Below are 13392 nucleotides of genomic sequence, written 5' to 3' on the forward strand. Positions count from 1 at the left end.
TTCAGGGAACAGATTTCAGTGGAATCCAGATCCTACCATGTCCTCCTAGTGGCCATGTCAATGAGTCAGTCAGCAGGATGTACCACCTACACAGTAGAGGTAATAACTGACAGGGTTCAAAAAGGAACTCTTCATCCTGAAATGGCAGGTTTGCTGGCAAAGATCCCGTCTCTTTCATCAATTTGCAGATATCAAACAAGCTAGCATCTTTCGGGAGAACTGGGGAAAGCCCAGAATCAGTGTCTGAATTGGCACACTCTTTAGAGGAGTCAATGCACCTCCACTTACACATCCCCTTTCATGGAATGTCAGGATAGTATGAATCTGACTCCTCAGAGGACTCAGACTCCCATCTGTACAAGTTTTTGAGAAATTTCCTTCGGCTCTGACCCCAGGATGTATGAAGGGGCTTAGACCGAGAGCAACAGATGTCCTGGGACACAGCCAACACCAAATAAGCAGTCAGAAACTCTATTCTCTGTGGAGAAGATATAATCCTTCTCCATTCCCTTGGAGGATGACCCACATTTGATGGCCCAAGGAACCAATGTAAAGCCACTTTCCTTAAAAAAGTGGTGGCACCACTAAAGGCATGCTGAAGCCAACAAAGTGGAAGGCCTTGAGTGGGGATCATTGCTAAAACCAGGAAGGCCTATGAATCATGCAATGTAAAGGGAGATATTAGGAAATGGATCCAAGGACTATGTCGAAGACTCTGCTTTGGTGTTGATATTCACCTGCCTCTGAAGGTCTTGGTGTTCAGTGCATCACATTCAAAATTCCTGGAACTGAGATCAAAGGAACAGACAGTCCTGACAGAACAGACTCTGGGGGAAAACTGACACTGCCAATGTCAAAGTAGAGACTCTGGAAGGAGCAAATGTGGGGGCTAAAGGGCTAGCATGAGCCGACCTCAAGATGGAGAAGGATGGAAGGACACTAACCTCAATCTCAGCCTTTAAGAAAGCCCTCTTCATGCAACCCCAATTAAGTTCTGATCTACTTCGGAAGGACCTGAAGGTGCACAACAAAGAAGTGGAAGGGGCAGAGACAGGGAAATAAGAGAGCTCCCTTTCAGAGAAAGTTCAACTAAATACTCGCGTAACCTTTCAGAAATTGCTAACACTGAAGTCAAATAAGCCAAAGAAAAGGATTTGATCATGTAGAACAAGGCACCAACTCCAATGTAGTTTTTTTGGAGCCAATGAAGCAGCTATATTAGAGATCTTTCTCTTTTGGGATTCTCTTTCTTCCCCCATATGCCTTTTTCCCTCTTTTTGTCCTGGTCTTTTTCCTTTTTGAGTTAGTTTGCCTCAGGATCTATGAGCAGTAGCCGATTTATAATTAGTTTATTTTTTCAATCTATCAGATAAGGGATGAGGACCAAAGGCTTTAAAGACTGGGAAGTCCACAGAAAGATGTTCCACTCCCAGGCACACATGTAAATCATGGGTGTTCAGGGGGGCTGGGGGTTGGGAGGGGATTTTGTGGCCACACTTCCTGAAGGTCTTCATTCCTCTTAACATCTTGGTATCAAACACACAAGCTACAGCGAAAATAGAATAAAATAACTAGAAAAAGTAAATACAGAGAAAATATAAAAAATAATTAGTAAAAGTATCAATGTTTTATTATTTTCTTTTTACTTGTATTTTACTTTTTAAGTTAAGAACTACAAAAAAAAACAGCATCCACTGGCCAAGCACCTACAACAGCACAAAAGAAAGATTTATTGTTATAATAAGTATGAAAGGAGCTGTGAATTATCAAGAGAATGTATACAATAAAAATATGAAACAAGAATTTCTAGAAGATAAAGATGATGGAGAACTTGGCTTTGCGATGCCAGACAAAAAGTCCAATCACTTAGGTGGCACACAAGGTCTAATGTAACTAGACAAGCTGTGCATTATGGAATGGAAAAAAACTGAAGGAGCTTGAGTTTGGAGCACTAGTTTTGTGCCTCAGATTTGACAAGCAGCCCAAAGACCAGTCAGATCAGATATAAGGAAAGAATGGGATTCATTAGTAAATGACTAACAAAAATTTGGAAACAATTCTTATTTCCAACTAAATTGAATGCATTTAAAAACAATGAATGGCATATTAGTAACACAAAATTCTAACACAGGATAATAAACTTGTAAGCTTAAAGCCAAAACCTAAACATCAGTCAGTTATGTACAGCACACACTATCTCACCTTGCAGTGTCAGCACCGTTTGTCATTAGAGTACTAATTAGCAGCTCATGACCATATCTAGCAGCAATGTGTAGAGGTGTATTGCCATGTTTATCAGCGCAGTCTATCTCACCACCTAACAAAGACAAAAAGAAAACAGCATCTCAGTTTAACTTAAATCAGACTATCAGCTCAAAATTCAGAGGATGTGATGAATGCAGATACCAGCAGATTACAATAATGGTATTTTGGAATTCTCTTATCTTTTTTGCTCAAAATGAGCATGTCTAAATGTGCAACTGCAACACAATCAAGTAACCTGACAATGTAGTAAGAAACCTACCAAAAAAGAGATATATTCCATCATTCAGATCAACCATGCACAAGATGAACATAGCTGCCAAATCAGTGTGTGCAGGAGACTAAAATCAACCTCAAACTTGCAAACTGTTACCTATGGAAACTTCTACATCACATAATTGCAACTCTCAACTTAATCCTCCACAGCAAAATGCCCAAAATGCAATTCACGAGACTCAGATTTAACTAGCAGACCTTGTCCTGAAAGGTCAAGCCAAAAGTGTGAAAATGAGCAGTGATACACAACTAGGACTACAGCATATAAGCAGATACTAGGACTTGAGCTCTGCCACAAAGTACGAGGAATGATAAGTGCACAAATTCCAAACTGAAAAATTCTCTTGCAGCAATTCTTCTGCAATATCGAGATGCTTAGAACCCTCACAGTCCTTTATGATTTCAAAGTGTTCTCCACATTCTGCAAGACCCCATTTGGTGAAGAATGTTGGTTGCTCACTGGTGAGTTATTGGTTACAAAAGATCAAGACGCACCTGCAGGACATGGCAAGTGGCCAAGAGGCAACACAAATAAATAAATAAAATACAAATAAAAAACCTCAAAAATGTAAATTAGCGATGTGTGATATGAGAGCCAAAGTTAGTGGCAGGGGATGCCTGGAATCCTACTGTCACAGCAAGGCTTTTCCCTGGGAATTCAGTTAATGCTCAAAAATGAAAATGTCCACTTGCTAATTACAGAGACTGTACAGCATTTTAAAGATATGCATTTAACCAGCAAAATTAAGTTTTAAACTGTCTGAATCCCTGATATGAAACTTCATTATTTTAACTACAAGTTTTGTAGTGGTACAGAGTTACACCTAAGTAAATTACACAGGGAATTGATGTGAGCAGGGAGTAAAATGAAGACTATTTAAAAGGGAAGGCATGTCACTCAAACAGTAACCTGCAGAATTCAAACCACTGGATTCCAAAGCCCAGAGAAGCTTTGGAATGCAATTAAGCAATAACAGACTACGTCAGTGTGGTATATTAAGATTTACCCACAGCTGGTGTGGTTTAGTCAGGAGTGCGAAGCCCGAGTGATTAAATAAAGCCAACTTGTCGCTTGTTGCTGTTATACAGTGACATTATTTAAGAAAAAAAAATACTTATTTTTCTTAAATAATGACTTTGTATAATGGCGCTGTGCTGTTCTTCCACGGCTGTTATACATCCCGTTGCTTTTTTCTGAAGTACTGAGCATGCACATGGGGCTTGCATTCCCATGCATACCTAGTACATCAGTGCTTTGGAAAGGAAGCAGCGGAGAGAATGTCTCCGTTGCTCCATTTTTGTTTTTTCTTTCTTTTTTTTTTTTTTATAATTAAAAAAAAAAAAAAAAAATGTTTCGAGCAGTTTAGGGGGAGGAGAGAGACAGAATGGAGGAAATGTAAGGAAAATCAGGTACATATGTTTAGTTTTGAATAACGTACCCGATTTTCTTAGTATTTTCTCCATCCTCTCTGCTATGTCTGGAGTCCAGATTACATTTTTTTTTTATTTTTGTTTAAAAAAAAAAAAAAAAGTTACAGTATATAGCAAGGGAAAAAAGTCCGAGGTGACCAGACCTTTTTCCAGTGGTATATGCTAGGATTTACAACAGGCACACCGACTGGGCTGACCAATCAGTGTGCTCGTTTTGGAATATTAATGAGCAGTCATTGTATAATTTTTTATATTTAAATGGCCATACTGAGAGATTTCAATCTTGCTCGCCATTTTCTCACGCTTGTAGGGCATCCTCCTCCTACAGTTGTATGGAATTCTTTTATAGGAGGGTTAAGGGGCTTCAAGAGGGCTTGCAAGAGAGTTTTGCCCTGTGTAAAAAAAAAAAAAATACTTCTTTAATAAGTACATAACTATCACCAACCTGAACAAACTTGAGAATTCTGCTGCAGAAAGCCCAATATCTGGCAAGACTTCCAGAGTTTTTAAAACATTCGCCCTCCAGTAGGCAGATACTTCTCCAATACCACCATATCTCTGATATAAAAGGGATGATGGTCTGCTCTATCCTTACTTATTTCTTGCTTTTCTCAGCCCTATGGGTATGGGCTAAGACCAGACCATGAGCTTCCAAAGTGGCATATACCTCTAAGAAAGATGGCTGAACCAGAAGAACTTAAAAGTTTCTTCTCCAGAAATTAGTACTTGTGTACGTGTGTACACATGTGTGTACGTGTGTCTGTGTGCGTGCGTGTGTGTGTGTCAGCAAATTGTACAAGTAATGCAGATGGACTATTGAGACTGCTAACTAAGTATGCACCAAAAACATAGGATGGCCACAGAAAAGGAAAAAGACAGCCAGGGTGAAAAATATTACAAGAGTGAACTTACTTTAACATCTAAAATTAGGTTACATTCCAAGCACAGCCATACCACCCTCATCATAATGTTCACTTATGTAGAGCTGGTAACACTTTGGAAGATTTCCAGAGCTTATGTACCAGTGTGTGGATAGCCCTGAGAAGGTCCGATATAGGCAGGAACTCCCACAGTACGGCTGTGGAAAATCTTGCTCTGGCTCTAGAGGTAACATCTAGGTTATAATGCTTGGAAACAATGCAGACAGATAAAGAATAGTTGTGTAAAATCTTGCCATAACCATACATGCCCTTCTCTTCACTGCTGCAGTATTCATAAAGTACAGTTGTGTACACCTACCATAAATGTAGATGTTCGAGTGTATTCACTGTTGCAGTCATTACATTTGGATTATCTGCTTGCAGGTAGCCCTCAGTTGGCCTGATTAACAAAGTCTTGGGTCCTGCATTCGTTGCTGTCCCTTCTTCCATGATGTCAGGTTGTCAGGGGTATAAAACATGCAGCCGATGCCATTACATCAGTTTTTCTTGCCCCCGATATCAGGTGCCCCCCTAATGAGAAGCAATTAAATATAAAAGTACAATGATATACCTCCAACAAAAAAGCAAATACACCAAAAAGCTTTAAAGCATAGTAAAGGAAAGTAGAGGTATAGCCAAAAGAAGTTAGGGGGCTGGAGGGAGGGTAACCAGGACTGCAACAGTGAATACACTCGAGCATCTACATTTATGGTAAGTGTACACAACTGTACTATGTTCTTCGTGTTTCACTGTTGCAGTCATTACATTTGGGTAGATTCCTAAAGCTATGGTTGGGAGGAGGAATTTAGATAACATTAGGACCAGCTATAAGGCCCTGCAAGACTGCAGTGGCAAAGCCAGCTCTGGATTTAGAGAAAAATGGCAAATGATAATGCTGGGTAAAAGTATGTACAGAACTCCAGGTAGCAGCTTCTAGGACGTCCCTGGTAGGGACACCTCAGAGAAAGGCTGTAAAGGTAGATAAAGCCCTGGTGGAGTGAGGTCTGATTCCCTGGGGGATAGGTTTTCCATGGTGCTTATAGCAGAAATGAATGCAATGGCCTATCCATTTAAAAATGGTTTGCTTTGAAATAGCCTTCCCCTCTGCCCATGCAGCAAATGCCACCAGCAGTTGTTCAGATTTTCCTTTGAGGTTTAGTCATGTCCAAGTATCCGTCCCCCTTTGTTCTGTGGATTGGGAAAGAGGGTTGGCAAATGAACTGGTTAAGAGCCACACTGGATACCACCTTGGGCATGAAGGAAGGATTGGTTCTGAGGGACACCCTGTCCGCATGAAAGATGATGAAAGGCTCCACTGCCATAAGGGCCTGTAATTCAAACACCCTTCTAGCTGAAGTGATTGCTAAAACAAAAGCTGTTTTCTAAGAAAGAAATTTTAAGTCTGCAGTAGCAGCTGGCTTGAAAGGAGGTAGAGTGAGTTTCTCCAAAACAAAGTTAAGGTCCCAGGCTGGAGTTGGAGCTCTCCTGGGTGGTCTCAAAGTTTTGGCCCCTCTGAGGAACTGGTTGAGCAGTGGATGAGAGACGAGGGGAGGTTCTGTGTTACAATGAGCAGAAATGGGTGAGGCGTGGATTTTAATGGAGGAAAAAGACAGGTCCTTGTGAAGCATCTCAGTTAAGTATTGTAAACTCTGAGGTAAGTTGGGTGCTGCAGTGCTCATCCCTTGAGACTGGTTCCAGGCACAGAATCTTTTCCATTTTTCAGCATAAGATTTTCTATTACTAGACCTCCTTGCCTCTAAAATGATATCCATCACAGGTTTACTGAGGGATGGTAAAGGAGAGATTAGGTAATTAGCCAGGCGGCTAGGTTCAGGGGTTGCAGCTGAAGGTGCAAAATCTGGTTCTCCTGCTGAAACAGGGAAGGAGTCTGAGGCAGGTGCCATGGGGCCAAGCGTGACACACTGCGCAAGAGGGGGTACACCAGTGTTAGCGTGCCCAGTCTGGTACAATTAAAATCGTCCTTGGCTTGCCCTGTTTGATCTTTAGTAATACCTTGGAGAGCAGAGGCAGAGGAGAAAAGGCATAAACTGATAGGTTTTTCCAGCTGAAGGATAGAGCACCCACTTTCCAAGCTAGTTTGTGGGGAATCCTTGTGCAAATTTTGTCCAATTGATAGTTCTAGGGGGAGGCAAACAGGTGTATATCTGGGCTCCCCCACTTGCTTGTTAAAATGTTGAAAATCCTTGGTTCCAAATTTCCACTCGTGTGGGTCCATGAGGTTTCTGCTTAGTCCATCTGCCAGTGTATTTAGTTTTCCTGGGAGGAACTGAGCTTGTAGAGTCACTTGGTAGCTCAAGGTTGTGTTCCACAATGCCATGGCGAGACTGCAGAGGGGGTAAGAATGTGTACCCTCCTGCTTGTTTATGTACCACATGACAGTGGTGTTGTCTGTCTTTACCATTAGTTGTCCTGGAAGAATGTGGTCCTTAAAGGCTGTCAGAGCATTCTGTACAGCTAACATTTCCTTTTGATTTATGTGCAGGTGCATTTGACTTGGGTTCCATTTGCCCTGAATGCACTTCCCTGATGGCGAGCCCCCCCCCATGCATAGTCTGATGAGTCTGTTAAGGTTTGGGCGGCAGGGGGTAGTGTGAATTGTAGTCGCCTGTTTTGGTGGCAGGCCTATGCCCACCAAAGGAACTCTAGGTATAGGCAAGGTATTATAGAAATCATTGCTTCTAGATCCTGTGAATGTTGACATCATAAGCTTTTGAGATACTACTGTAGTTTCCTCATATGCAGCCTTGCATATGGAATTAGAAGAATGCAGGAGGCCATGAACCCCAAGGCTTGCAGTATTTGCCTTGCAGATAGCTGGGTTTTTGTGGCCACTTTTCTGAAGTAGGTTGTCAAACGAATCTGTTTCTCTGGCGTGAGGAATGCCATCTGAGAAGTTGTATTCAAGCTTGCTCCCAGGAATATAATTTGTTGGCAGGGTACCAGGTGTGATTTCTTTTCATTTATGGTGTACCCCAGACAAGTCAACACCCTGTGAACAAAGGCCAGATGATTCAAAAGTATGTCCTGGCTTTCTGCCTGAATTAGACAATTGTCCATGTATGGGTATATTTGAATATTTCTTTGCCTGCAAAATGCAATGACTGGAGCTAGGCACTTTGTGAATACCCTGGGCACAATAGATAAGCCAAACGGCAGCGCAGAGAACTGATGGTGCATGTAGCCTGCTTTGAAGGGTAGGTATCTTCTGCAAAACTCCCTGATAAGGATGTGCAGGTATGCTTCTTTTAAGTCTAGTGCTGCCAACCATGCATCTTTGCCTAGCATAGGAAGCAGCTGGTGAAGAGTCAGCATTTTGAATTTTGGAATCACCAGAAAAATGTATAGAGTAGAAAGGTCCAGGCTAGGAGGCCATGCACTGCCTTTTCTGCGTACCAGGAAAAGTCTAAAACTGAAACCTTGTCCCTTTTCCTCTTCTGGTACCAACTGAATAGCCCCCATGCTTAAGAGAGAGAGAACTTAATTTTGGGCCTTTGCCAACTGATTTGGGGGTAGATTTGGCCACCCGCTTGGTGGTGTTAACGTGTAGAAGTGAAATCTGTATCATTGGCACACTATATTTAAAACCCATTTGTCCTGGGTAATGAGTTCCCAGTTTTTGGCCTGCAGACCAATCTTTCTGCCTAAAGGAGCATTCAGTTGGGAAGTGCTTGCAAGTTTTAAAAACAAGTCATTGAGACAGTTTTCCATAGGGGGAGTCTTACTACTCCAAGATTAAGGTGTGGAAATCCCCCACTGCTTAGTCTTGTGTGTCCCCCTGGGACTGAAATCTGGGGTTTCTGCTGTGTCTGGGTTTGGCTTGAGAAGACCTGGAAGGGGCTGGAAAGCACCAATTCTTAGAGGGCTAATGCCTACTAAATCTAGGAGGCTGAACTTGCAAGAAATCTTTAACAGTTTGCATAGATTAAGCTTTATCTTCTATCTTTTAAAGAACTTCCTCAGCTTTGTTGCCTAACAGGCGGTCCTGATTTAAGAGAGTATCCAACAGTTTAGCTTTAACATGATCAGGCAAAGGTTGCTCCTTAACCCAAGCATGCCTTCTGAGCACAGACTCAGTAATAGCAGCCCTGCAAGAGGCCTCTAATGAATCAAATCCACATTGCAAAATATGTTTACCAACCTGTTCAGCAGAATGCATTAAATCCTGTAATTCTTTATTTTCAGTACAGTCAGGCATCAACGTCATTTTCTGTTTAAGCAACCCAATAGCATGTTGTTGATACTTTAACATATGAAACTGGCAGTTTACAGCCCTAATGGCAAGATTGCAGAAGTGTAAAACTTCTTACCCCATCTATCCAGCGCCCTGGAGTCTCTATCAGAAGGGGTAGGATTTTTAGCAGTAGAAGCCTCAATGCCCTTGCGTCGCTGTGAAATAGTCTCTGGATCCACAATAGGATTTTTAAAAAGAAACTTGTGTGAATCAGGAACCCTGTAATATCAGTCAGGTTTTCTGGGAGCAGGAGGCAAAGAATCAGGGGCCAAATTAGATTCCGAAAAGGCATCAACAATGTCTAGTAAAGGAGGTATAGCTAAAGGCCTATGCTGAGGCAGGAGTAAGAAATCCCTAAGCCTCTTTTTTGAATCAGAAAAATCCTGGCTTTCCCAGTGGAAATGCTCCCTTAAAGTATGTAAGGTTTCACCAAAAGAAAAATCCTCTGGAGGGGAAGCAGAGGGAATAGAGTCCTCTGCATCAGAATCCTCATAAGTAGATAAGGGCTAATTCAGACCATCAGAAGAATCAGAAAAAATCCTGGTCAGAAGATTCATAAACAACTTCAGTCCTAGGTCTCTTAGAAGGGGGAGGTTGGTTTCCCCAGATTAAAGTTATAAGATCTTCAGCCATTCTTATCATTTGTTTTTTAAGAATAGAGGCCTGAGCATGCAGCCTGGGCATCGGTTTCTTCGGCATGGTTTGAGATTTAGGCCTAAATGAAGGAGGCGTCTATTTAATATGCAAGTCCGTAAGCCTGTATACACCCTCAGAAGCCGGTGCCTGCACAGCAGCTCCGGACCCATCCAAAGTAGAGACATCTGCAGGTTCCACAGTTGTAGCATCTTGTGGCATACCAGACTCCGAATGGATCTCAGCAGAGGCCTGTGAATCAGAAGTAGCGGGTATCAGGGTCTGCGAAAGCACCTCGTTGAGTACCGGCGAACTGGCGACTGGCTTAGGAGAAGCGTCGTCGGCAGCCCGTCTCTGTCTTTAGCTTTGTTTTGTTTTCAGAATCCCGGTAGTCGGATGGCTAACAGACATTTTTGGATAATTAAACATATTTAGAGGTGAAAATATACCGATGACAGTGCGCTGATCAAATAAAGCACAAAACTGACAGCAAGGTACATCGTGGTCAGGGCCCAGGCAAGGAATACAGTACGAATGAAAATCTTTGTGCGCTATGTGCTTTCCACAAGTAATGCAATTATTAACTTTTACTGACATCGGTAAGGAGCAAGAAAAAGTTTCCCCAATGGGGTACTCAGCTTTAGTTGAAGACTTCGGTACTGAAACTCTAAAACAAAAATTTCAGGAGTCAACCGACCGGCACTTGTGAACTCGCTTCTGCTTCGGGCACTGCACGGCAGGAAAGACTGATGTAATGGCGTCGGCTGCATGATTGATAACCCTGACGACCTGACGTCATGGGAGAAGGGACAGCATCCGATGCGGGACCCAAGACTTTGTTAATCAGGCCGACTGAGGGCTACTGCAAGCAGATAACCCAAATGTAATGACTGCAACAGTGAAACATGAACATGTGCGTGTAACCTGCTTTGAAGCGTAGGTATCTCCTGCAACATTCCCTGATTGGGATGTGCAGGTATGCTTCCTTTAAATCTAGTGTCGTCAACCAAGCGTCTTTGTCTAGCATAGGAAGCAACTGGTGAAAAGTCAGCATCTTGAATTTTGGAATCACCAAAAAAGTGTTTAGAGTAGACAGGTCCAGGATAGGACGCCATTAATTGTCTTTTCTGGGTACCAGGAAAAGTCTCGAGTAGAAACTTTGTCCCTTCTCCTCTTCTGGTAACAATTGAATAGCCCCCATACTTGAGAGAGAACGGACTTGCTTTTGGGCCTCTGCCCACTGATTTGGGGGTAGATCTGGCCACCCGCTTGGTGTTGGTAACATGTGTATCCCTGGGCTACTATATTTAAAACCCATTTGTCCTGGGTAATGAGTTCCCAGTTCTTTGCATGAAGAGCAATCTTTCCCCCCCAAAGGGTCAGTCAGTTGAGAAGTGCTTGGTAGTTTTAAAAAGAAGTCATTGAGACAGTTTTACCATAGGGGGGAGTTTTATTACTCCCAGATTTGGAAGTGGAGACCCCCACTGCTTAGTCCTGTGAGTACCCTGGGACTGAAGCCTGCGAGCTCTGCTGGATCTGGGTTTGGACTGAGAAGGTCTGGAAGAGGCAGGAAAGGACCAATTTTTGGAAGGTCAATGCCTACAAAATCTTGGAGGCTGTACTTGTAAAAATATCTTTAACAGTTTACATAGATTTAGTTTTTTCCTCCATGTTTTTAAGAATGTCTTCTGCTTTGTTGCCAAACAGGCAGTCCTGATTTAAGGGAGCATCCAGCAATTTAGCTTTAACATGATCTGGCAAGGATTGCTCCTTAAGCCAAGCATGCCTTCTAAGTACAGACCCAGTTACAGCAGCCCTGCAAGATGCTTCTAGTGAATCAAAACCACATTGCAAGTTATGTTTTCCAACTTGTTCAGCTGAATGCAGTAAATCCTGTAAATCCTTATTTTCAGCACAATCAGGAATCAACATAATTTTCTGTTTAAGCAATCCAATAATATGCTGCTGATACTTTAACATATGAAACTGGCAGTTTAAGGCCCTAATGGCCAAAGTTGCAGAAGTGTATACCTTCTTATCCCATCTATCCAGTGCCCTGGAGTCTCTATCAGAGGGGGTAGGATTTTTGGCAGTAGTAGCTAATGCCCTTGGGTCCCTGTGAAATGGTCTCAGGATCTGCAGTAGGACTTTTAAAAAAGAACTTGTGAGAGTCAGGAACCCTCTAATATCAAGTTTTCTGGAAACAGGAGGTAGAGTCAGGGGCCACGCTAGATTCCGAAAAGGCATCAACAATGTCTAGTACAGGAGGTATGGCTAAAGGCCTGTGCTGGGGAAGGCGTAAGAAATCCCTAAGCCTCTTTTTATGATCAGAGAAATCCTGACTTTCCCAATGAAAATGCTCCCTGAGAGTATGCAATGTTTAACCAAAAGAGAAATCCTCTGGGGTGGGTGCAGAGGGAATAGAGTTCTCAGCATCAGAAGCCTCACAGGTAGATAAAGGTAAATCCTGGTCATCAGAGGAAATTGAAAAATCCGGAATCCTGGTCAGAAGTACCAGAAGCAAACTCAGTCCTAGGTCTCTTAGAGGAGGAAGGCTGGCTTCCACTGATTAAAGTAATAAGGTCTTTAGCCATTCTTATTTGTTTTTTAGGTATAGAGGCCTGACCATGCGGTCTGGGCGTCAGTTTTCTAAACATGGTTTGAGATTTAGGCCTTGAAGAAGAAGATGGCGTCTGTTTAATATGCAAGTCAGTAGGTCTGAATACACCCCTCAAAAGCCAGTGCCTGCACAGCGGCTCCGGACCCATCCAAGGTAGAGACATCTGCAGGTTCCACAGTTGAAGCATCTCGCGGCATACCAGACTCCGAATGGGTCTCAGTAGAGGCCAGCAAATCTGAAGTAGCAGTATCACGGGCTGCGAAAGCGCCTCACTGAATATCGGCAAACTGGTGACTGACTTGGGAGAAGCATCGTCAGCAGCTTTGGACCTAGGCGGCCTGTCTCTGTCTTTATCTTTGTATTTTTTTCGGAATGTCAGTAGTCAGATGGCTTACCGAAGACATATCAGGATAATTGAACCGAGCAAAATATTTAGAAGCGAAAATATACAGGCAACGGATAGTTCGTGGTTTAAATAAGGCACAAAACCGACAGTGAGGTACATCGTGGTCAGGGCCTAGGCAAGGAATACAGTACGAATGAAAATCTTTATGAGGTATTTGCTTTCCACAAGTAATGCAATTATTTACTTTTACTGACATCAGTTTAGAGCAAGAAAAAGTTTCCCCAACGGGGTACTTAGCTTTTAGTTGAAGACTTCGGTTCTGAAACTCAAAAACGAAAATTTCAGGAGTTGGCTAACAGGCACTTGCGAACTGCTTCTGCTTCAGGCACCGCATGGCAAGAAAGACTGATGTAATGGTGTCGGCTGCATGTTTTATACCCCTGACGACCTGCTGTGACAGAGGATTCCATAAAGGTCTCAGCAGAGGCTTACGGCTGAAAATCTGCGAACTGCAGGGGCTGCAAAAGCACCTCACTGAGTACCACTGTGCTGACTACCAATTTCACCGGTGCGTCGTCAACAGATTTAACTCTAGGGATGTCGTGGTCCTTGTCTTTGTCTTTCCTAGGTATATCCAAAGTCAGGATGACCA

At 42.7% G+C, this 13392-nt stretch overlaps 1 protein-coding gene across 1 annotated transcript in view; it reads right to left on the minus strand.

The window, feature by feature from the left end:
- Positions 1-13392, minus strand: part of ANKRD52 (ankyrin repeat domain 52) — a gene marked incomplete in the record, with an annotated part of 2835210 nt that overhangs the window by 1670836 nt on the left and 1150982 nt on the right. Inside the window, 1 exon segment of the mRNA XM_044083713.1 lies at positions 2203-2317. Coding sequence (XP_043939648.1) covers positions 2203-2317 — 115 coding nt within the window.

Source organism: Protopterus annectens, chromosome 9.part0, assembly GCF_019279795.1.
Source record: "Protopterus annectens isolate FY-2018-M chromosome 9.part0, PAN1.0, whole genome shotgun sequence".
Lineage (NCBI taxonomy): Eukaryota > Metazoa > Chordata > Ceratodontiformes > Protopteridae > Protopterus > Protopterus annectens.